This window comes from Malania oleifera, chromosome 2 (assembly GCF_029873635.1).
Source record: "Malania oleifera isolate guangnan ecotype guangnan chromosome 2, ASM2987363v1, whole genome shotgun sequence".
Taxonomy (NCBI): domain Eukaryota; kingdom Viridiplantae; phylum Streptophyta; class Magnoliopsida; order Santalales; family Ximeniaceae; genus Malania; species Malania oleifera.
In genome coordinates this window covers 147,757,547-147,781,048 of record NC_080418.1, presented here as the reverse complement: position 1 = coordinate 147,781,048, position 23,502 = coordinate 147,757,547, and the positions used below count along the sequence as shown (strand labels likewise).

Here is a 23,502-nt window from a genome sequence, read left to right as displayed (position 1 = left end):
CCCAATACATGTTTATATTCACCCAAAGGCCCCAAAAGGTTTATGTTTGGTCCAAAGTCTTCTGAAACTGGGGTAAAATGGCTCCCAGCTTCCCATCAGTGAACAGATTCAGCAGAATCTGCACCTGACTTTCCTGGAGTTCGACACCTCAGTCCTCTACTCATTGAAATTCAGCAAACAGCACCTGAATTTCTCCCATTTTTGACACCAGAGAGCCCTCCATCTGGTGACTGGTGTTTGATCAGCAGCAACTAGCAGTTTTGTTGTCTGATCAACAGTTATTTGGTGTTCAACAACCAGAGTTCCTGGGGTTCGACAAAAACTCATTCCTCTTCCTCAGTCCTCTTCCTTCCTTGGTGTTCGACAAGAACACATCAGTCCTCTTCTACACAGAATTCTTGTTTGATCAGCAGCAGCCAAGAAAAGAGCCAAGCCAGCTGGCCCAGCAGAGCTGCAGAGGTATGCTTTAAAAAAAAAAAAAAAAAATTGCTTCTTGAAAAGACTCAATAGTAAGCACTGTTTTTCTCCTCCTCCTCCTCCTTTTCTTGCTTTTCTTCTTTTTCTTCTTTTCATTGTTTGAACTTTTTGTTGTATTTTTAACTTCTTATACTTACTAAGTTACTAAAAAGTTTTTAGTCCTAAGACTTATCATAAAGTTTCACATATATAATTTTTTAATATTTATTTTACATTGAAAGTAGAATCTTACGATTCTTGATCCAATTCAACGATTTGATCCTGCAGATCCCTCCAACGATCCCACTTAGAATCCTGATTCTAACAACCTTGCTAATTTCCATCATTTTTTAAAACTGAAATTGAAATTGACAATCAGCATGAAAACTTCAAGATAATTCCATAATTCTAAAGACTCAAAATTTTAGCTAAAAAGAAACGTAAGACCTTGTTCTCACTGCCTTAATAATCCAAGCTCTTATGCAGATTTCTAAATCAAGTAAATGATTTCCCACCAACCCATCCAAATAACAACACCAACAACAATATAAAAATTCAAATTAACAACAAAAATACAGATGTCTGAACCTTATCTTTCCCATTGATATCAGCCTTGACCAGCTTTGAGTAGTACTCTGTGTGAACTTTGCCATCCTTTAGTGTCTCAACAACATCAATGAAAGCAACTCGAAGAGCCTCATTTCTAATCAAAACAAAAAAATTTTTAAAAAAAAATATGGCAAATAATTAGATAGCGAAGGATTGATAAAGAAATGCGACCAGCATTTGCCAAGCCTGCTCCTGATTCCTGAAGACTCCACAATTAAAAAGGAGTGATTAGCGCAAAACAAATATAGCCAAGAAACATAATACCCACCGTTGCATTAGTATAGCAATATCCGCAGCCTCAGGCTTTTGCTCTTCTTTCTGTTTTCCATATATTTGACATGTAAGAACATATGTAAACTTAAGATCTGCCTGAGCTCGGGCTTCAGGAGACAACTCAAACCCTTGAGTATCTGTAACCTCATTACTAGAACTTGCAGCATCTATATCTGCCAGAACAAATATATGATAAGAAAACTGATAGTACAAGCTAAAATAGCAATGGTAAAATAAGTAAACAAGAGAACCTCCTGCAGCAACCCGTTCCAAATAGGTTTGAAGCATAAGAGCTTTCCTGTAGTACATCATTCCGCGAACTGCAATAACCCCAATTGCAAACAATAAATGGTAAAGCAGAAAATCATAAATATAGATATAAGCAAGATAAGACAGAGACAAAGGCAACATGAATAATTTTCTGCAAAGACGCTGAATAAAAAATTTTCAGAAATCTGACATTAAGAACAATAAACACAAACACAATGCACCTAGAACCATTAAAAAAAAATTCACAAAAAAAAAAAGGCTATAAGAATAACAACCAAGCATTAGGTCCTTCAAGTCAGCTACATGAATTCTCTTAGGCATCTAGGGCAACAAATTCTGAAGCTTATGCGGTCAGAGGCCCAATATCCCAGTCCAAGTTATTCTAGGACTAAACCAACAGTAATAAAAATTCTTAAACTGGAACTGATAATAATTAAATAATTGATAAAATTGATACGAAAGATTTTTTTTATCCCACTAATCATTAGGAAACCAACCCATACCCCACCGCCAAAAAATAACTCCTACCATGACACCCCTCCCACCAGCGTGTCATTCGGTCTATGTTCCAAGTGCCCAACCAAACTTAAGCACCACTGACCATACCCTGGTCTAATCTATTATTATCAATAAAACATTACTGGACTTATAGTCATCCTATAGAACTTTCCACTTTACCGAATTTACTTTCAACTCCATTAATTTAATTTTCAATTTCTCCATCAGATTGCATAATAGATCCCAGGTATCAGAATCTAATAGAGCTAAGAATTTCTTGACCATGAAGTTTAATATTTGCTGGTCATTTTGTGTTATTACTATATGTTAGTGTGGGTTAGCACGGGTGTAATGGCTATTATGATGCACAAGATATATATTATAGAAAAAGACTGAAACCAATCACAGTGTTAGCTTGTATAGTTTTACTGAACTCAGTTAGTACGGTATCAGACCATGATCCCAAAGCCAAAATCCTTAACATGCCGTCAATACTGCCAAACTGAACCCTAAATCACTCAACCACCTGCCTGTCTATCACCGTAGGAGGGCTGTCCACACCACCAATGGGCTGAAACAACTCCATTAATCAAGCCCCACAGAAAAAATCAATTTGTAGATCCTTGAAGCCAATCAACGGAAGTCCTTCCACATGCCTTCATGTGCAGGTTCAAGGCTGATGGATCTGATACCACACACAGACGCATGAGTCTCAATAAAATCCAGTTCTTCTTCAATTTGATTTCTCATGGTTCGAATCCTCCTGAAAACCATGATATAAAGCTGGTCACCATGGGTTTTAGTCCAGAGATCCATCCTTTTTGTTGCTCACTCACAGTCAATCAAGCGCACTCTTTTAAAGAGTTTTTGGTACCTTCAGAAGCTGTTTTTAAGCAATTGAGTGCTCAAGCAGTGCTCTCTTGTCATGCTCATGATTCAATCAGGTTGTTTGCCTTCTTCATTGTTGGTCTTATTTATGTTTGCTGGAATGAAGTCCACAAGTCCAACACATTTGATTACCTCATCATTGCCACATATTACAATGGAGACAATAAATGGAAGCAATTATATGCAGTCATTTAAGGCTCTCAAGATCCATTTCATAGGTGTAGACAAGTCCAATACCTATTTGCACCTGGATCAGTCACAGCAAACAAGAGTTATGGATGCAAGATGTTTTGATTGACCAACTGTTGTAAAACTCAATGGAATCCCAGATTGTGCAGAAGCGTACACATCGTGACGTATGTATGTAGATTTGGGACAATGGCAAGCTCCAATATACATCTCCATGGAGTATTTTCGACTGCAATCAGGTCTTAAATTTCAATTTCAACTACAATCTCGAAGCTTCCAAAGTACACAAATTTCCATGGAAATTTCAATGTCAACGTCAATTTCAATTTTCAGAAAATGATGGAAATTAGAAGTAAAGAATGGAATTCTTTTAAGAATCTTTAGAAACTAATAATTGGGATGCCATCCAGTCCTTCAAACTATGCCATTTTTCATCTTGTCTAATGTTCGTTGATTCTAATGTCCTCCACTTCCTAAGTACCTAGCCTAGTATATAATTAGTTTAGCTTCAGTAACAGATTATTTTGCATCTTTTCTTGCCTAAAAGTGCTTTAACAGATTGTTTTGCATCTTTTCTTGCCTCTACCTGCTTTTCAAAGTTTCACATATTTCAACATTGCTGGCATGTCCTAAACCACATTCATTTGTCTTAGCAACATTTTGGATGTCTCGACCACATCACCAACTGATGAACAGAAACTGGCAGTGATAAACAAGAAAGAATAAACAAATGCCTGTTGCATATTACTCACACATGGCAGCAAATCTAAAACAACAAGAGACAAAATACCAGAAAGAAAATATTTACCAGTTCTGGCTAGTGTTTGCCCCCGGTAAGAAGCCCAAAACCGGAGTTCAAGAATGTCATTTGGATTATCAAAAAGATCAGAATCTTGATCATTTTCATCACGACCTATTCGAGCAAGAAAGTTCTTCCATTCATCTGTGATGGTAAAATATCCAATGTTAATGCAATAAGAAAGAGAATACAAGTATGTATCTGTTGCACATCCAATCATTTTCAAGCAGGGAAAAAAATAATCAAATTTTATCAGCAAAGAGAAAAATAGAAGGGCACCAAGGGGGTACCAGTGCCACCCATGAGCAAACAAAAAAACAGAAAGATACAACAAAGAGATGGTTTGATAGTGCAACAGTGTATCCAAGAGATCAAAAATTAAATGTGTCTCAAGCATATACTGCCGATTGAACCAACTTTTAAGCAGTAGTAAGCCAACTATCCTTGAGGATTGTGGTACGGTTCAACATTACTTCAAGAACTCTAGCATTTCTCTCTCCATGCAGTCCAGAAGATAGTAAGCGGAATCAAAGACAGCCTTTTAACTACCTCTATTTATAGAAATACCCTTCAACGCCCAGATTTTCTCTTCGACATATTCAGCAGTGACCCAGCACTGTCCTGAAAGAGCAATAGCAAAATTATGAAAAGCTCTAGTCCAGGACAGTGCAACAGTAAGTGGTTGACAGTTTCAGCAATTCCTTTCCAAAGAAGACATCTATTGACCAAGCTGAAACTCTTTCTATAAAGGTCATGAGAGTGAGAATCCTTCCCAAAGCTGCCTAATAAACCAAAAAGGGAAAAAAACTTTTGTTGGTGCAGGAGTTTTCCACATGGCTTTCCAAGGAAAACTGGTCTGGCCTTAAAGGAGCTGTCAAGCTGCTCATAGAAGTAGCATTTTTATTGAGCTTCCAAGAAGCACATCCGGATAGGTCCAATTCAGCACATTTCCATAAAGGCAGCCGTAAAAGACAGCAAAAGATACAACCTACCAGCCACAGGCAATTCTAGCAAAGGGGATGTTCCAAGCTGTCCAATTGCCAACAGAGTGGTCCACATTCATACAAAGCATCCTTTGCTGCAAGCAAAATTCAAAATAACCAGCAATTGAGAACTTAGAGGAGATGAGCTGCACCAACTATCATACCCAAAAAAGGTGCTGTTCCCATCGCCAACATGGAAGTGAATGAGGGCGAAAAAAATATCCTTCCTTGCACTAACCGCCTTCCAAACACTAACCCCAAAGGACTGTCTAGGCTCATTGGATGTCCACCCACTGCGTTTGAGGCCAAACTTTAAAGCAAAAAACCTTTCTCCAAAGAAACTCATTCATTTAATCTCCACATCCAGTAACCCATGAGGGCCTTATTGAAGAGACTGAGAGATTTGAGACCTAACCACCTTCAGGATTGGTTGTCAGGAAAAATCCCGTTTAGACAAATGAAGCTTAAATACCTCACCCATATTTCCCCAAAAAAAAAAAATCTTTTTTGAATCTTGTCAATCTTTTGATCATGCAATAAATTAGATCATCGTATTGAAGACTACATGAGAAATTAAACGGGAATCTGAAGTATCCATCAATTACAACAGCTATATTTCACTATTTCAATGACCCTCATCAAATTTCTATGAAAAACAGATCCAATTCTATCAGTTATTTCCCCTGTTCTTAATTTAATAATAAACAAACAAAGAAAAAATAGAGAAACAGGGAAGGAAAATTCCCAATCAGGATTTCACTTACATTCATCACATTCAATCCCTTCTTCCAAGTTAGCTTCATGCCCAACCTTGCAATGAGTCTATCTGCAGCAATGCCTTGTAGTTCATGCAAGACATCAACGATCAAGTAAGGCTTGGCTATTTGGGCCCATTTTCTCATTCCATCCCTATTAACAACCTATAAATATCAACGGACAAGCTGATTTGATGCCAAATTGATGCAGCATGCGTGGTGGAAACAGCATGTTGGATCCATCAGATTAGAAATAACAAATTAGGTTAAATCACAAGGATATTCAAAGGCAAGGAGAGATCCTCCAGGAAGGAAACACAAAGATGGAGGTTACGAAAGGCGCCAATAGGTGAATCCTCAACCCACACTTCCAAATCATAGGAAAATAATGAACAAATCAGAACTGAGAAGCAAAAGCAAAGGGAAAATTAGGTACTGCCTCTTCAGTATCAACACTAACATAAATACAAGTACCTGACAGGCTTCAGCTTTAAATGTGCTTAAGAAAATGACTATTCCTAACTAGAGCTAGCTTGACCTCTCTAGACTCAAAAACCTCATAAATACATTTTGGAACTGGACTAGAAAAAGTAGGCTGAGGAGCAAAAGGAGGAATCTGCTCGAGGAGGGGCTCACGTCCGATTAGCTAGTTAGTGAGGCAATGGCTTACCAAGGTCATGATTAGTAGTTGGCCCGAGATGATGATCAGCCACACTAGAACTGAGACACAGCCCAGACTCCTACCGCCCCCCCGCCGGGGGGGGCAGCATTGGGTAATTTTCCGCAATGGGTGATAGCCTGATGGAGCAATGCCGCGTGGAGGTAGAAGGCCCACAGGTCGTGAACTTCTTTTCCAGACAAGAAGCAATGACGGTATCTGATGAATAAGCATCGGCTAACTCTGTGCCAGCAGCCACGGTAATACAGAGGATGCAAGCGTTATCCAGAATGATTATGAACAAATATTAGAGCAAGACATTCGACCTTTCTTGAGATTTGGCAAAAAGACACAGACATCCCCTAAGGTCTCAAAAATCCCATAGAACTCCCTTAACATTTTATTTCTAGACACTTATGCTCCTCCCTGGGCTTGCCATGTCGACAAATATAAGTAGAGGTCTACGTATTTGGCAAACCTCAGGAGAGGTCCATAAAATTTTGGAAACCTTGACAAAAAGTCATATTTTTTTCCCAAACCTAAAGAGAGGTATTTTAGATTTCTAAAACCTAAGTGGAAATATGTGTCTTTTTGCCAAACTTCAAGGGAAGTCAATGTCTCTTACCCTAAATATTACGGCATCTAAAAATATTAACCATGTTTCACCAATGCCAACGATTCCATCACACTCTTTTCAATATGTCAATTTTCACAGGGAAGATGATTATCAAAGGCCATAGGACAGTACAATTTTAAGATACTACTACCCTCTACAACTTACAGTGCTAAAGCCAAACTCCTTTCATGCTTTTAGAGTATGAATCATGTGGAAAGCATCATCATATCTCTTTTGTTTCCTAAGCCAATAAATAAGCCATAACCCTTTATGTTAGTCCCTTTTGATGCTTGGCTTTCTAGTCAAGTTCTTCCAAAGTCGAATTTTTGATATTTTGTTACCTATGCTCATGACTACTCCAGGATGATTTGGCTTTATCAAATGAAAGAGCATTCAAAGTTAAGTTACCATCTTTTGTGCTTTCTCTTTTGAAATCAAAACGCAATTTAATTTGTCTATCAAAATTATTTAAAGTGAATATACTAAAGATTACTTAGGCACTCTCAATTCACTACCTATGTGGCTACCTCATGGATAATCCACCAATCCTTTCGTGCGCACACTCCACAATAAATTGAAGTTACTTAAATAAAAAATAGACATATTCTTGAAGTCACCCATGCTTTATTGTATCAAATGAATGCATCTGAAGTGTTTTGGAGTGACACTGCCCTTACTACTTCCTTTTTTATCACTACAAATCCATCCTCTGTCATGGGCAATAAAATAACGTACATTGTTCTATTCTCTGATGCTCCATTGTTCTTATTCCCTATTCATATAATTGGTCGAATGTCCTTTATCCATCAATTAATTCAAGGTGTTCATAAGTCATATCCTTGTACTCTCAAGTTTTTTTTTTTCCCCAACAGTATTTTCATACTCAAAAATGATATTAATGCTACAATCTTACCTTACATTGTGTCTTTATCCATGTTGAGATTACTTTCTTTGATTCTATTCCCCATTACTCCAACTCTTTCAAACCTAAAGATCTTGATATTTCATTTCCACTACCTCATCTTCCAAATCAAGCTTACTGCCTCTACATGGTCAACTTCGTGAGCCTTCACCCCTTGTCTACTAATCTTTGTTTCTCATGATATTGATCTTTGGAATGCCATTCGAAAAGGTCAATGCACACGTAACTTTGTGTATTAAGATGTCGTGTCACCCTTTTATTATTGTTTTTATCACCCCTTTATCCTCCATCTCCCTTCTCGATATGTATCTTAAACCCTATCGACTAAGGGTGGATACTACTATGGATAAAGAGATGCATGACTTACCTAACAAGGATACTTTGGAGCTTATGCCACTTCTAGCTGTAAGTCTGACATTCAGTGTCGATATTTATATACTATTAAGGTAACTAGATAGTGGTTTTGTTGCCCGCTTGTAGGCAAGACTCATACTTAAAGGGTGTACTCATATGAACCATTCAAACATGCTCTTTTAGTCGCTCAATTTAAACCAAGGTTCCTTTATCGCTTTAGCTACTATCATTGGCATCAACACTAGTTGATGTGAAGAATATTTTTCCTACATGGTGATTTTCATAAGGAAGTTTACATGGAGCAACCTCTTGGGTTTGTTTCTCACAAGGAGTTCGAGCTAGTGTGTTGCCTTAAAAAAAAATTACAACTACAAGTCGTTTGCTAGAGCATTGTTCGAAAGATTTAGTGGAGTGCTCATTGGCTTTGGTCTTCAAACATGTCATATAGATCACTATGTATTCTACCCAAGGTCTTAAATTTTGTTTTCGACTCAAATTTCGAAGCTCCAAAAATATCAAAATTTTGACGGAAATTTCGATTTCGATGTCAATCTACATTTCGATTTGAAAAGTAATGGAAATTAGCAGTAAATTATGGAATTCTTTTATGAAACTTTAGAAATGGTTAATAGACGAAAACATAAGTTTTAGGATTAATATATTACAAATTAAATACATTTATATTGTGTATGAGGTGGAAAAGTTGTAATATAATTTGTGTATAAGATAATGTGCATTAAAAATATTCAGTTAATACAAATGAAATTCCTAAATCATTTAAATATTATTTATTATAAAAATAATGATATTACGACGTGAATTCTTAGATAAAAATGTTGTTGTAAGTTTATTTTTTTATGTAATTTCAAGATCCCTTGTAATAATCTTTTTGTTTCTATAAAAAAAAAAAAAAAAAATTCAAGGAGAAATTTCACTTCGCTCCTACATCTCTCTATTGAATTCTCTGAAAATTTCATCCTATAGTTAAAATTTTGACAATTTACGCTAAAATTTCGAATGATTCCTTGAAATTTCGATGGAAATTATGTAAAACAAAAATTGACTGCCATTTCAATTTCGTGGAAATTTAAGACCATGATTCTACCATCATAATATTGTAGGAGAAATCTTACTACGTATGTAGATGACATTATAATCACACATAAATATTGTCAGGGCATACAACAATTCAAGCAATTTTTGCACACAAGCCTCCAGGTCAAAGATTTCGGGACCTTTGAAAGTACTTCTTAGGAATTGGGTATCTCATCCTTGCATGGGTACTTTCTTGTTAAAGGAAATATGTTCTTAACCTATTAAATAAGGTTGGGCTATTGAGATTCAAGCATATTGGTACACCCACGGAATCCCAATAAGAAGGTTACTACCAAATGTAGATGATTTGTTCCTAATTGATGTCATATAATAATCAAGACTTGCTAGGAAGTTAAGTTATCTCATAGCTACAAAGCTGGACGTATCTTTTGCAACAAGTAATGAGACTCAATTCTTTGATTCTTGTCAAATGTGTCTTAAGTACGATGTTAATCATATCTTGCTATAGGTCTCTTGACTCACAATCAAGGTCGATCTAGGGTTAGGCTAGTAGAGTCCCTTAACACCTTTTTTCTTCTCACTGGAGTTATTCCACAATGACTTTCCATGGTAAGAAAGAAGAGAGGAGCGGAGGGGAACAAACATACCTTGAGATCGCAATTTCCTTATGTTTAAGGATATATAGATTCAAATGCTCGTGTTAGGAAGCTGTCCAATAATTTTATTTTTTATTTTTTTTGGATAAAAGATAACTTTATCAAAGCAATAAACAAAGTACAAAATAGAGCACAAGGAGTCCTCTCTGGATAAAAAAAGATACAAAAAACTATAAGCAACTAAAGCAACCAGGAACAATAGTACAAGTATCAATTTACAAGAATGCTAACCTCCAATCTGTCGCGAGGTCAGACAGCTGCCTAATAATTTTTGTAATGAAGTACTTAAGAATTCTCAAGAAGGGCAGGAGGTGCAATCACATGGACGCCAAAAGGAGGAAAGCTTTGGCAATGGGTTGTTCCCAGAGGTGTCGAGTACTTTAGGGGAATGAAAAGATGAAAAATATTGTAAAAGAGAGTGGAAATGAAGGTGTATAAGCACATCCATCAGCGAGGAGGAAAAATAGAATATGATAATTTTCCGTCTTAACCATCAAGTTTTCAGGGTGGAAAATTTTTAAAAATAGATGACGCTGGAAAGTTTATGTTCAGGAATCTTGAAATTGTTGCAAGTCTGACTTAGACAAAGGAGGGATTAATTTCAGAGGCAAAAAATGAGAGTGATTTTGCTTGTGATAGTGGTCTTTTCTTGGATGAGATTCATGAAAATATTGATTATGTTTCCAATTTTTCTGATGCTCACAGGGATATTTCTCATGTAAAATCCCTTATCTGCATGAAGGTTTAGAGGATGTTTCTATCATTGGCGAGGGATATGGCTGTAAACTTGGCTGTGAGGTTATTACCTACTCAGGAAATTAGTGCACAGGATGTTGGTGCTCATAAAATTCTGAATGATTTTGGAGAGTGGCTGCCTGATCCATGAAGGAATAAATTCAATTGGATGGTGCTAAAAGAAAACGGATAATAGGCAGTGAGAACTAGCAAGATCACAGAGCCCCATCAATTACAAAGGGGTGGGCATAAAGAAGGGCTTTTTAAATAGAGTTCTTTGATTTATTTTGTTCTTATTTTCTTATTTATTTTTTATTGTTTAGTTTATATTCTCTTGTTTTTTCTGGCATTTGAGCATCCCTCGTCCTCTTCTAGGTTGTAATCCTCTCTTTTCTCTTTCTTAATAAATTAATTTGCAATTAAAAAAAACAAAAAAAAAAAATCTAGAAGCATATGATAAACACACTCTAATCTTATAGACTCTCATAAAACAGTGGTTATTTGACAATTTCCAAATTTGATCTCTAAACACGATGCTATCTTCTGTGTTCCTCTACCATCATATTGAATGACAACCATGATGGGGAAGAAACTCTGGTGATTAGTACAAACCAAATTGAAATCCTAAGATTTGAGATGAGAGAGTGAGGCAGAAGGTGCAAATAGATCTATTCAGGTTGTTGGGCCTAAGAACGGTGGAAATCAGATTACTGGGTCTATATGTAATGAAAGTGCATCGCAGGCCTGCTGGGAGAGAGGAAAGGCTTTTGTTGACAGGGCACATGTAAAGCAAGCAGGCTTCTGTTGGTTCGAATCTGAATTACCAAAAAAGCAGCAGTGACAATTGGAGAGTCCCAACTCCGACATACAAGCAGAGGGAGTTTCTCTTATAGGGCAGGGATATGAGGTACAAGATTGAGGAGCCTCAATGTTTGACAATAAGGATAAAATGCAAATGGTGAAAGATTGTCATTTGGCTATTTCTTTTTACAAATTTGGCACATCTTCTCAGAATCAGAATGATAGAACATTAGGAGCAGAGGCAAAGCAACCAGTTAAGAGACTCAATGCTGATAGATCAAGTATAAATAATGATAATAGTTCTCATGCAGTGGAATTGTCAAATAAATTTTTAATAAAGTGGATAATAATGTAGAAATCAGCAGCAATGGGAACAACTTTGTTAATGGTGGGGAAAATCTTCATATAGACGGTTCTACTGAAAAATATTCCATTGGATAGTGACTAAGAAGAGAGCGAGATCAGTTGCATCAGGGATTAAAAGAAAAGGGATGATGAGTCTGACAATGGAAAGTGATCTTCACAGTGAATTTGCAAGCAATGATGGCTTATTATTGCAGGAATTTTGTAAGCATTAAGGGTATGTTTCATATTTAGTTGGCGGCATCTCCCAGGGCAAGTACACTTGAAGGTTTAGAAAGCGTTCATCTCTTTGAAGATGATGGTAAAAATATAGGGCAGCCAGCAACTGCAAAAGTCAGTAATGAATATTGTCAACCCCAATTTCTTCTAAGAGGTAGGTAATGGAAAGGATATTGAAGTTCAAAGAAGTTGGACAAGATGATTATATATATATATATATATAAGAAGGATTTTATTAATGGATTAAAAATGTACAAACAGGAGAATAAGACATCTCCTCACCAAAATTTGGAAAAATCCAGACAAAAACAGAGAAGAAAACTGAAAAACAAAAAGAATAAACCAAAACCAGTGCAACATCTGGATAAGATGGGTTTATAGTTGACTGATCTTGACGAGAAAGAAAAGCATTTGGATCCTGGTAACAGAAAGGGGAGAAAGGGTCAGATTGAGGGCTTTTGTGGTTTGTGTAAGATCTGTTTATTTAACTTTGTTTGTTACTTTTATTATTTTATTTTCTTATTTCTATAGGATTTCTGGTCCTCTTTAATTTGTATATCCTTTTCTTCTCTCTTAATATATTTCTTTTCTTAAATACACACACACACACCATCTTGACTCTTGAAGAGGAGCATTATACGTTACTATGAGTTATGTTACAACTTATCATGTGTTAGAAAGGGCACGATATTCTTTTTGGTGTAGATGAGATATATCATAAATAGAGAGCAAGATCTAACATTTTGTTTAGGTAGTCCAGCGGTTCTTAGGTCTTTTTTTGGGAGATGCCGCTGTATTTTCCACATCTCATTAATCAAAAGCCTTCAACAGTTACATAATTTAATACTCCCTTTGATTATCTCCTAGCAACTTGATTCACTCACTCCAAACAAAGTTTTTGGATGTGCCTGTTCTGTAAATGATCACGAAAAATCCTGGGGAAAACTTGATCAAAAAGCCCTAGAGAGAGAGAGAGAGTGTGTGTTCATCAGTTATGCCTAAGTCGTTTTGGTGTCACCAAGGTGCATGGATCTAGTTCAAAGGGGAAGTACAAGCAATGGCACATGGAGTCATGGTTTTAAATAACGGCCGTTACGTATCGTAACGGCCAATACGTAATGGAAATCGAAGGCTCCGAAACCGATACGGGCCGATAATGCGGTTCAAAAAAAATTCACAGCCATAACGGCCGTTACAGAGACGTAACGGCACGTAACAACAGACACCCCAATGTTACACGTCATAACGGTCCGTTACGAACCGTTACATGGCCGACAGCTTGCAAATTCCCTGAAGGCTTTCTGCTGCAGCGCTGCTTTCCCCCTCTCCCCACACCCATCTGCCATTCAATCTAAGTCTAACATTCAAAGAGTAAAATGGATAGTAAAAAACTTACCTTGAAAATTTGTTGGCCGAAGCAATAAGAAGGCTTCACTTCTTCGAAGCCTGAGAGGGAGCACACTGAGCAGATCCACTCATCTTCACACTTCACAGCCTTCCAGGACTCGGGAATTGCAGACTTGCAGTTGCTGCAGCTTGGCGAGTCACCGGCGACAGGTTTGCAGCAGCTCCGCCGCCTCTCCGGGTCTCCGATAGCCCGTTAGAGCTTGGAGTCATCACTGCCATTCGTGCTTCGCAGCCTTCGCTCCTAAGAGGCTTCGAGGCTCCTCTGAGTCCCCTCCCTCTCTCGGTCTCACTCGACTCCCCAGCGTATTAGACACTCAACACTCAACACTCCACAACACTAGCCACTACGTCTTATCATTATGTTTATTTTTTAAAATTATATTTTGTTGTAAATTATGTTTGTTAAATTGAATTAAAAAAGGGAGTAATTTAATAGAGTAAAAAATTAGAAATCATTAATAATTATGTAAAATAAAATTCTCTAAATATTTTAATTGTCTTATATTTTTTGAAAGGTAATTATGAAAATCTAATTCCATGACATATTTCCTGTTTATTAATATTTTTTAAGTTTTAAAACATCATTTTGACCCTAAATTTAAAATTAGGTAAAATAAATCTTTACATCTATTTTTTGTTTTTAGTTATCAAAAAAAGTAGAAATTGATAACTTAATAAAAAAAAATTTTAACCTAATAGTTAATACATTAATAATTCTGATTTTTATTAATTACTACTGGAATTTGTAGAAAAATTTCATTTTAATCCATATACTAAAAAAATGCTGAAAAAGTTAAATACTCAATTTGTAATGTATGGATCTCTATTAGTGATGCTGTGATGTATATGAAAGTAGAGCAAAAGTCTTTTTCACCTTTAAAATTACAATGTTAATTTCTTATAGTTATAAATGAAAATAAAATCAAGTTATAAAAAATAATGAAAATATTTTTTTAAAGATAAAGGAATATATTTTTTTAGTAATAAAATATCTAATATTTTATAATTTTGTTTATTTAAATATTAAAATAATAAACATTACTTATTATTTTTAATCAAATATTATATTTTATTTTTACATAATAAGTATTTAAAATTAGAAGGACTATTTAGTACTAATTATTTAATATTTACTAAATTACTAATTATATTATTCCTGTAATTTTTGTAGAAAGGTTGTAACTTTATATTTTCTCTATGTTTTGTGTAGAGATCATCAAATTAAGTGTAGTAACCCGACCCAAAAAAAAAAAAAAAAAGATATTTTGGAGAAGATATTTTGAGATATTTATATATAAATATCTTGGAGGAGATATTTATTTAGATTACTTAAGGGCTAAGTAAAGATTTATTCTATAAATTCTCTTATCCTCTCTCATTCTCTCATTCTCTCTCTCTCTCTCTCTCTCTCTCTCTCTCTCTCTCACAAGGATTTATTCTATAAATTCTCTTATTCTCTTTCATTCTCTCTCTCTCTCTCTCTCTCTCTCTCTCTCTCATTTTCTCTCTCTCTCTCTCTAAGATCCTTCGCCGTTCGTCATCCGTTTCCAAAAACGGAGGGTACTGCGTGGATCAGAAGAGAAAACTCTACACTTTTAGTGGATCGGATCGTCGTTTCGAAGAGTTTCGGGTTTTCCCAAGAATCGAGGTAGGAATCTGATCCTAATTTTGATTGGATATTTGGATAGCAGTAGAAAACATAGTAAGGTTATGTTCTGTGGTTTTAGGTTTTCGGGATCTTGAGTTGTCGTTTTGGACCGTTTTCGTACGAAGTTTCATTTTGAATATAAGGTAAGGGGAATTTGATTACAACAGTTATTTTGGAAAACTAAACCGCTAAAAAGCTAGTTTACGTTATTATGTATGATTTAACTGCTTATTTGTGAAATTCTACCGAGTAGAAATGCCGGTTTGACGATTTTACGATTTTTGGTAAAAACGAGGATTTCGACGTATGATCTCCAAATTTTACAAACATCTTTATTTGTGTTTATACTATAGTAGGAGAGACTCGATTCCTTTATTTATTTAGTTAAACTATGTATAATGAATTTCTATCATTTAGCGGGTTTTTGTATTAAACTTGTGTGATATATGTTGAAATGAAAATGAATGTATTTTCTATACTACTGATATAGAATATGGGAATGAAATTTCAATTTGTTATACTGACAATGTGATAAACAGAGGCTGGTGATACACCGAGCCGCATCAGTAAACAAAGAGGGGTAAACCAGGTGCAAAGACGCCGATTTGAACCCGCTGGAATTATTTCTATACTATTGATGTAGATTATGGGAGATAAAATCATATATGTATAAATTGAATTTATGATACACGGAACCACAGCTTGAGAGTCCCGGGAGGGTTGAAAAATACTTTCTTTGCAGAGTTGAAATAAACTACTGTTATATGATACGGCACGATATCGTAGCTAGATGTACACGTGCAACCACACGTACTAAACGATGTGGGTACCAAGATGGTCGGCTAGCAGGGTGAAACCATTGGCTGATATTGGGCCAATGGAGGCAGTCGGATCGTATGTAGGTACTCGGCAGTGTCTGCACGAACAGGGCATTGGACGAGTACCAGTGCACAACCCGAGCCATGGGGTAAAACTGGTTATAGGGATATTTTGCTGTTGGTCATCTGATAAATCATTAAATGGTCGAAAGACAGATGTGGGAATTTTGTAATATGAATAATGATATACCTGATGCATTACTATATTGAAAATATTTGATTTATATTCCAGATGTTGAATGAAAATATGCATGTATGCAGTCACACACTGTTGTAACTCCTTCTTCCTTACTGAGAGGTGTCTCACCCTATCTTACAACCTTTGTTTTCAGGTCCATCCGTGCGTCGGTCCTAGTAGATAAAAGGATTAGGGAGGTTATTTTGGTTAGCTTACGTAAGCATCTAAATTTTTGTACTAAACTTGATGAAAGTCCTTTTTGGAGGGTTGTAATATGACGATTACTCTAAGTCCGAATGTATGTAAATTATGGATGTATTAGTGAACTCTGGTATAAGGCTAGTAGTAATCCCAATGGATGTTTATGTTTTTCCGCGACATTTACATCATGATTATGTATGTTTTACACCTGTATGTCCCTGTTTAGGGCGGGTTGTTTCCATATCTTGAACAGGTATAGGTATTTGATGTATGTGAGTGACACCTGAGTCCGTGTAAAGGGCCGGGCCGTTACATTAAGTCTATCAATATGTCACGTGATAGAGGAAATGAGAACTTACCTAGTGACAATATTAGATGGCATTTTGCTATTGCGGTGGACGGTAATAGACATGTTATTATGTGTAAGTTATGTGGGAAGATAATTAAAGGAGACATTACACGCTTGAAATAAAACTTTGCACATAAAAAGAGTCAAGTAGTTGGATGCTCAAATGTGACCACACAAGTACGAGAACAAATGATGAAACATCTACAATAGTATGCTGAGAAGAAAATAGATAAACAAAAAAGGCAAGAAGAAGCAGAAGCCCAAATTAGAGGAGATTTTGAGAATTTGAGCAATGAAGAAAACTTGGAAGAATAAAGTATAAGATTTGCTCGACAAGAAAGCATAAAATCACAACAACAATGGGAAGAGAGACAAAGATTTCGAGCAAGAACTGGAAGGGGTAATATTTATGAAGAGGGAGGTGGCTCTGGCAGTGGTGCTACCAGTGGTTTCAATAGAGCAGGAGCTCGATCTTATAGTGGTCGAGAAGCTGGAGGTAGTGGACTACAATGAATCAATCTTGATGCCTCTAAAGCTAGACTAAGGGCAATGGATCCTATTTTAGAAAGAAGCAAAAGTGCGAAACAACCAAAAATCAACACTAAGTTACTGAAAGGTTTAAGAAGTAAATTAGGAAAGGCAGTTGGAAAATTCTTAATTTATAATCGGAATCCAGCGAATGTATTTGACTCTCCATTTATGCAGCCTATGCTTGATATTACTGCAGAGGTTGGAAAGGGGGTGAAGGGTCCATCACCCTATGAGATATCTAAAATTTATTTTGAGCAAGAGTATCAAGAAATGAAAAATTATATGACTTCTTTTGCTGAAATTTGGAAAGAGAGAGGTATAACACTTATGTGTGATGGTTGGTCAGGACCAACTAGAAAACACATTATAAACTTTTTAATTTTTTGCGATAAAGGTATCGTGTTTCATAAATCAGTTGATGTCTTTGATGTGCCGAGCAGAACAGCTGAATATTATTTCAGGTAATTTTCTAATTTTAATTGTATATGCAAATAGTACTATGGACTCGCATGTTTTTAATTAAATATTAGCAATTATTGAATCTATAATTTCATTTCAGATTAATGGACGAGGTGGTTGAAAAAATTGAAGAGGAGAATGTTGTCCAAGTAGTGACTGATAATGAAACTGCAATGAAGGCAGGAGGAAAATTATTAATGTAGAAGAGGCTCAATCTCTATTGGACAGCATGTGCAGCTCATTGCATAAACCTTATTCTTAAAGATATTGGTAAAAAAAGTAACATGAAGAAGGCCTTAGAAGATGCAAGAACAATAACCTCATTTATTTACAACCACGCATGTACAGTGAATTTCATGAAGAAATTCACAAATAATAGAGAGTCACTTCGCCCTGCCATCACTTGATTTTGCTACAAATTTCAATACTTTGGAGACTACTGTCAGGCATAAACAAGCATTAAGGGAAATGTTTACATCTGATGCTTGGAAAAACTCAAGGTTTGGGATGGCAAAATCAGGCCCAGCATACGATTTGAAGAAAATTATCTTAGGCAAAGAGTTTTGGCAAAAGGCCTCTGATATAATTAAAGTGCAAGAACCCTTGGTGAAAGTTCTTATATTGGTTGATGGTGATGAAAAATCAACCATGGGCTTCATATACGAGGCAATTGATAGAGCGAAGTTGGTCATTCAAAAAGATTGCCAGTTTTACAAAGACTATTGAAAAATTATTGACAACCGGTGGAGTTTTCAGTTGCACCAAGATTTGCACGCTGCTGGTAATTACAAATCAAATACAATTTCTTATTACTTTAACTTTTAAATTATGCATAGTTGCATTACAAAACTATTGATTAATATGTTTCTAAATTTAATTGTAGGATATTTTTGAACCCACAATTCCTTTATGGTGCCACACCCTCTTCTAAAGTTGCTAGAGAAGTCATGGATGGGATTAAAAAAGTGATAACCAAGTTGGTACCCGATATAGATACTCAAATTCGGGCTATTAATCAAGTAAGTATTGGTTCCATTAAATTGAATAATGAATTGTTCTAGTATTCTATAATACTTTCAAGAATAATTATTAATACATCTAATTAATTAATTATATTTCAAAATCATTCTTTTTTAGTTGTTGCTATATCACGATAGGCAAGAGACTTTTGGAACCCCGTTGGTTCAAAGGGCAATGAAACAAACAAATCCTAGTAAATATGGCTATATAGCTAAATAATGGATGAATGACTCTATTTTCTCTCTTTATGTTCAAATTTGACTTTTGAAATATACGCTATACTAAACTCTTTTTAATTATTCATGCAACTGAATGGTGGATTCATTATGGCTTGTGTGCTCCTGAGCTCCAAAGAATAGCAATCAGAGTTCTTAGCTAGACCAGATCAGCTTCGAACTGTGAGCATGAGACTACAAAAACTTGTTTTCGTACATTACAACATGAGGTTTAAGTTAAGACCTACAATGAGAAGAAGCCAACGAGAAATTGAAGAGAGTTTCAATCCTATCAATTTGGACTACATTTTTGAAGAAGATGATCCTTTAAGTCAATGGTTAGAGGAGAGAGAGACACCACTACTCGACGGTCAGGACGATTCAAATTGGTTAAATGAAGAAGTTGGTGGTACTACAGAAGAAGGTGATCAACCACCAATAAACGCGCAAAGTGATTCAAGTTCAAGCCCTGAACGTACACAAAGTGATGACAATCTTGGTTTGAGCCCACCAAGTGATGATGACAGTAATAGTGATGCTGGAGCTGGGGTTGGGGGGGTCATAGTGGTGGTGGTGGAGGCGGCGGTGTAGACTATAATTATGGATATAACACAGGGACATCATTTGTAAGGGATTTACATCCTTCTGATCCTTAAGGACTACATGACATACCTGAAAATTATGACTTGGGTATTCCTCCAAGGAACCAATCTTCACAACCCAGGAGAAGGAGTGCTCGTGGTGACCTTAGTGATTCTACTAAAGATTCATATGGTGTGGTTCGTAGTTTTGGTGACTTTGGTTTAGATGGTTCATCATCACAATCATATGGATCTCATCCAGCATATCCACATAATGCATCTCGTGACTCACATTTTTATCCTAGTGGATCAGGAATCTCAGGATCTAGTGGGTCTTCTTCTACACACTACCCAGAGCCAGCCCCTGCCCCAACTTATGGACATTATTCAAGAGGATTTTCACCACCAGTACATTTTCAAGAGCAACAACGAAATGACGCAAACTTGGGTTTATTCAACTATGTATTTCCACAAGGATAGGGAGATAATTTCCCATCCCAATCTCAAGATACGGATGCAAATTATGAAGACCCTCCACGTCATTCTTTTTGGTGGTGACACGTGTTATGTTATAAATTTGTAATATTGTATTCATGTATTTTCAACTATTTATTGATATTTGATATTAGTCACTTTTTAAATTAATGTATGTGTAATGTGTATATTGAGTATTGAGTCTATTGATTCATTTTTAGTAATTTTTTGAGTTTAATTAACTGATTCTTACATTTCTACATCTTTTTACTCATTAAAATAATGTAAATTATAAAAAAAATATGCTTTTTTTTGTAAATAGCGCACTAAAATCAATATAAAAATCATAATGCCTATTAAAAAGCATTTGTAGGTTGAATGAAAGCCTTCAAAATTCATTAAAAATCGTGTATTAATGGATTTCATGCTTATTTTTCGATTTTGGCATGGTTGTGCATGCGTGAAAAAAATTCACAACCGTTATGCCCACTTCCCATTACGTAACACCAGCATCTCCCGCGGCACGCGACACCCGCGACCGTTACGCGACATTACCCGCAACCGCGATTTTGAACCATGCATGGAGTTTGTAAATATGCGGCTTCAGTCTGTCCTAAGAGACTCGGGTGCTTTCATGGATGACATATAATATTATATTGTGAAAAAAACTACCATAAATATTGTTCACAATACTGTTCAGCGAGACTGAACAAAGCTCATCAAGGAAAAACTGAAAAAGGTTAGATCTGTATGCCTTCCGTGACATTAGATGAGAATTTCACAGATGTGTTCATTAGATGAGCAGTTCGCTGAGCAGAGTCCAGTCAATTCAGAATAGCACGCGGCATCAGTCAGAGGTAATGGCCATTTGAGTGGACCTTTACCAAAGGGTCATCACATTGTCCACTAGTTAGACAGGAATTAGAACTATGCATTGGATGATTGCAAGAGCAGGTCTGAAGTTTAAGAAGTGCACCCCACTAAGATGACAAAAATGACCCATATTTAAGGATCAACCAGTATGAATGTTAGGCATCATTCAGCATTCAGCATACTACAACTTAGCCACCAACCACTTGCAAAGGCGCATATATCACGCAGTTGCAGTAGTGAAATTAGAGGAGGAAAAACAGACTAAATAAAAATAAATAACAATAAAAAAAACCAAAAGAAATTTTTAGTTCATAAAAACATTAACCAAAAAGCACCCTACCAATATGTGCTCTGCAATAAAGAAATTGAGTGTACACTAAAACACAGAACTACCACTGCTCCTGTAGTCAGAAGGAGCATTGGTTTCAAGCGTCTCACATTTGGCAGCAGCATTTGCAATACAACTTCATATCAGTAATACATTGTCTCTACTACATAAGTGGTGACTGCCTTCATCAAATCAGGTAATCACTTTTAATTAAGATATACATACAAAAAAATTAAATAATAATAATTACCATAGAGGAGCTAAAATAAGCATTTGTACAGCTCAAGTAAATGCAAGGAAACTAGAAGGGAATATCAACACTACAAAAATCTTAAGGACAAAGATAGATATGCTAGTTTGCAACTTAGCCCAACAAAATGAACAATACCTGGATATATTTTCTGGAGATAAAATAAAGTGGATATTCCATCCTCATTCTTCTTCAAAAGTTCATCCATGCTATAAAGCACAACCTCGGCATAATAAGGAGTGAACACACTGCATATATTCATTTAAAGACACAAGGATGCTAAGTTATACAACTCAAGTACAAGGAACTCAAAAAGAAAAGGGTGCAACAATTACCTGAAGGACAACATCTCACGGACAGACTTGGTCACAGGCATATCCATAAACAAGGAATTGGTAAAGAACTCCAGGCGACGTCTTGCCTCAAGATTTTTGGGGATATTAGCAGCAGAATCTTTAATAGTTAAAATTGAATACAATCGTTTCACTTGAGCCCTCTGCAGATATTATGAACTAACTAAATCTCAAACAGAAACGAATATTCTGTCATAACTAAACTAAACATCATAAAAGACAGAAATAAGAATGCCTGAATATACCAACTCAGCATCTTTTGGCCACTTCAACTTTGAAAAAAGGCGACCTTCAGTTCTTGCTTTTGACAAAGCATTCCATGTGTCATAGTGCTCCCTGCATACATTTACAGTAATTTTAAAACAGATCACCTGTAAAAATTTTAAAATCTATAAGATTGAACAAATTAGCCAGCTTAACAGACCTCATGTTCATAGAAAGAAAATCATATCGCATAACATCGTAAAGGTCTTGAACAGCTTTAACAGCACCTTTTTCCAGATCTGGAGTTCCGACTTCTTTCTGCATAAATGGCAATATAAAAATAAGATGAGAAACAGAATTTTCCCTGAAGGTCAGCCAAAAACCAAGCATCATCATCCATCAGACTGAAAAAGAGGAGTATCTGTCAGTGTTCAGACATGAAAGTATCACCAAAATAGAATAATATATAGAGCATTACAAGCAACATCAAAGTATATTTTATATTAAAAGTTATCAAGTCTCATATCTGCCCTCAAATCTTATACCTACCCTGAAAAAATAAATCCCATATTAAGCTTTTGGGCCGAGTGCAAGTATAGTAGTCACAAATACGAGGTCTTCAGAATGGCAATTCTCTCAGCCTCTCGATGTTTGGCGATATGGAAACTAAGGTTACACAAAACATTTCTCTCTCCCCTCTCTTTCTCCCTCTCAAGCATATGGCAATATGTAGTCCTATGCAGCAGGTCATGCTGAACCAGTCAATCAGATAGAAGGAAAATCCTTCGATCTGCGCTTGGATAAGGTCAGAGAGTTCTTCTCTGCTCATGGTTGACGAAAAACGTGGTGCACAACAGATGGGTTAGGTTTTCCAAAGAGGCAATTTCTTGGTTTTCTGATGGGTTGTCAGTGTTCAGCCGGATGGAAGGGGGGTATCAGAGTTTCCATAAGGGCATCACACAGTACTGGATGCCTAATACATGGATGGAGGTGGGAAAGTTTATGGAGTTAGGGTTGGGGTGGAAAGGAATGAAATTTTCAATGTTCATTCCCAGCGGCGCCAAGGGGGAGGATAAGCAGAACTTTGCAAACAACTTCTGCAAGATTGCGAAGGAATCTCAGATGACCCATCTTGTCCCTATTCATGGAGTTAGGTGGTGCTGGAAGCTAGAAAGGGTGAAGGCATGGGTCGTGGTAATCAATCTTTCTCTGGAAATCAGGGTATAGTGGGTGGGAGAGAAGATCAGTGTTGTAGATGTGGAGGTGTCATGTACTTGAAAGAACCTGGGTTTCAAAGTCAGGACCCATTGCAGAACAACTGGAACCGTACGACCAGAATGGAAAGGAAGCTAAGGTTTCAGCAGGAGCAGCAATCTTCTCAGATGCAGCTAGGGCTGCGTTTGGGAGGAGACTGCAAAGAGGAATGGATAAGTCAATATTTTTCCGGTTTTAG

General features: G+C 36.4%; 1 protein-coding gene across 7 annotated transcripts in view; it reads right to left on the bottom strand.

Moving 5' to 3' along the window:
* Window positions 1–23,502, bottom strand: part of LOC131148002 (callose synthase 9) — a 194,605-nt gene that overhangs the window by 78,119 nt on the left and 92,984 nt on the right. For all 7 annotated transcript variants that reach the window (XM_058097727.1, XM_058097729.1, XM_058097730.1 and 4 more), the window contains 8 exons: window positions 22,270–22,367; window positions 22,091–22,181; window positions 21,828–21,988; window positions 21,631–21,740; window positions 3,992–4,126; window positions 1,590–1,658; window positions 1,334–1,511; window positions 1,045–1,159 (listed from right to left, as the gene is read on the bottom strand). In XM_058097727.1, the coding sequence (XP_057953710.1) occupies window positions 1,045–1,159; window positions 1,334–1,511; window positions 1,590–1,658; window positions 3,992–4,126; window positions 21,631–21,740; window positions 21,828–21,988; window positions 22,091–22,181; window positions 22,270–22,367 (957 nt within the window). The remainder of the gene's footprint in view (window positions 1–1,044; window positions 1,160–1,333; window positions 1,512–1,589; window positions 1,659–3,991; window positions 4,127–21,630; window positions 21,741–21,827; window positions 21,989–22,090; window positions 22,182–22,269; window positions 22,368–23,502) is intronic.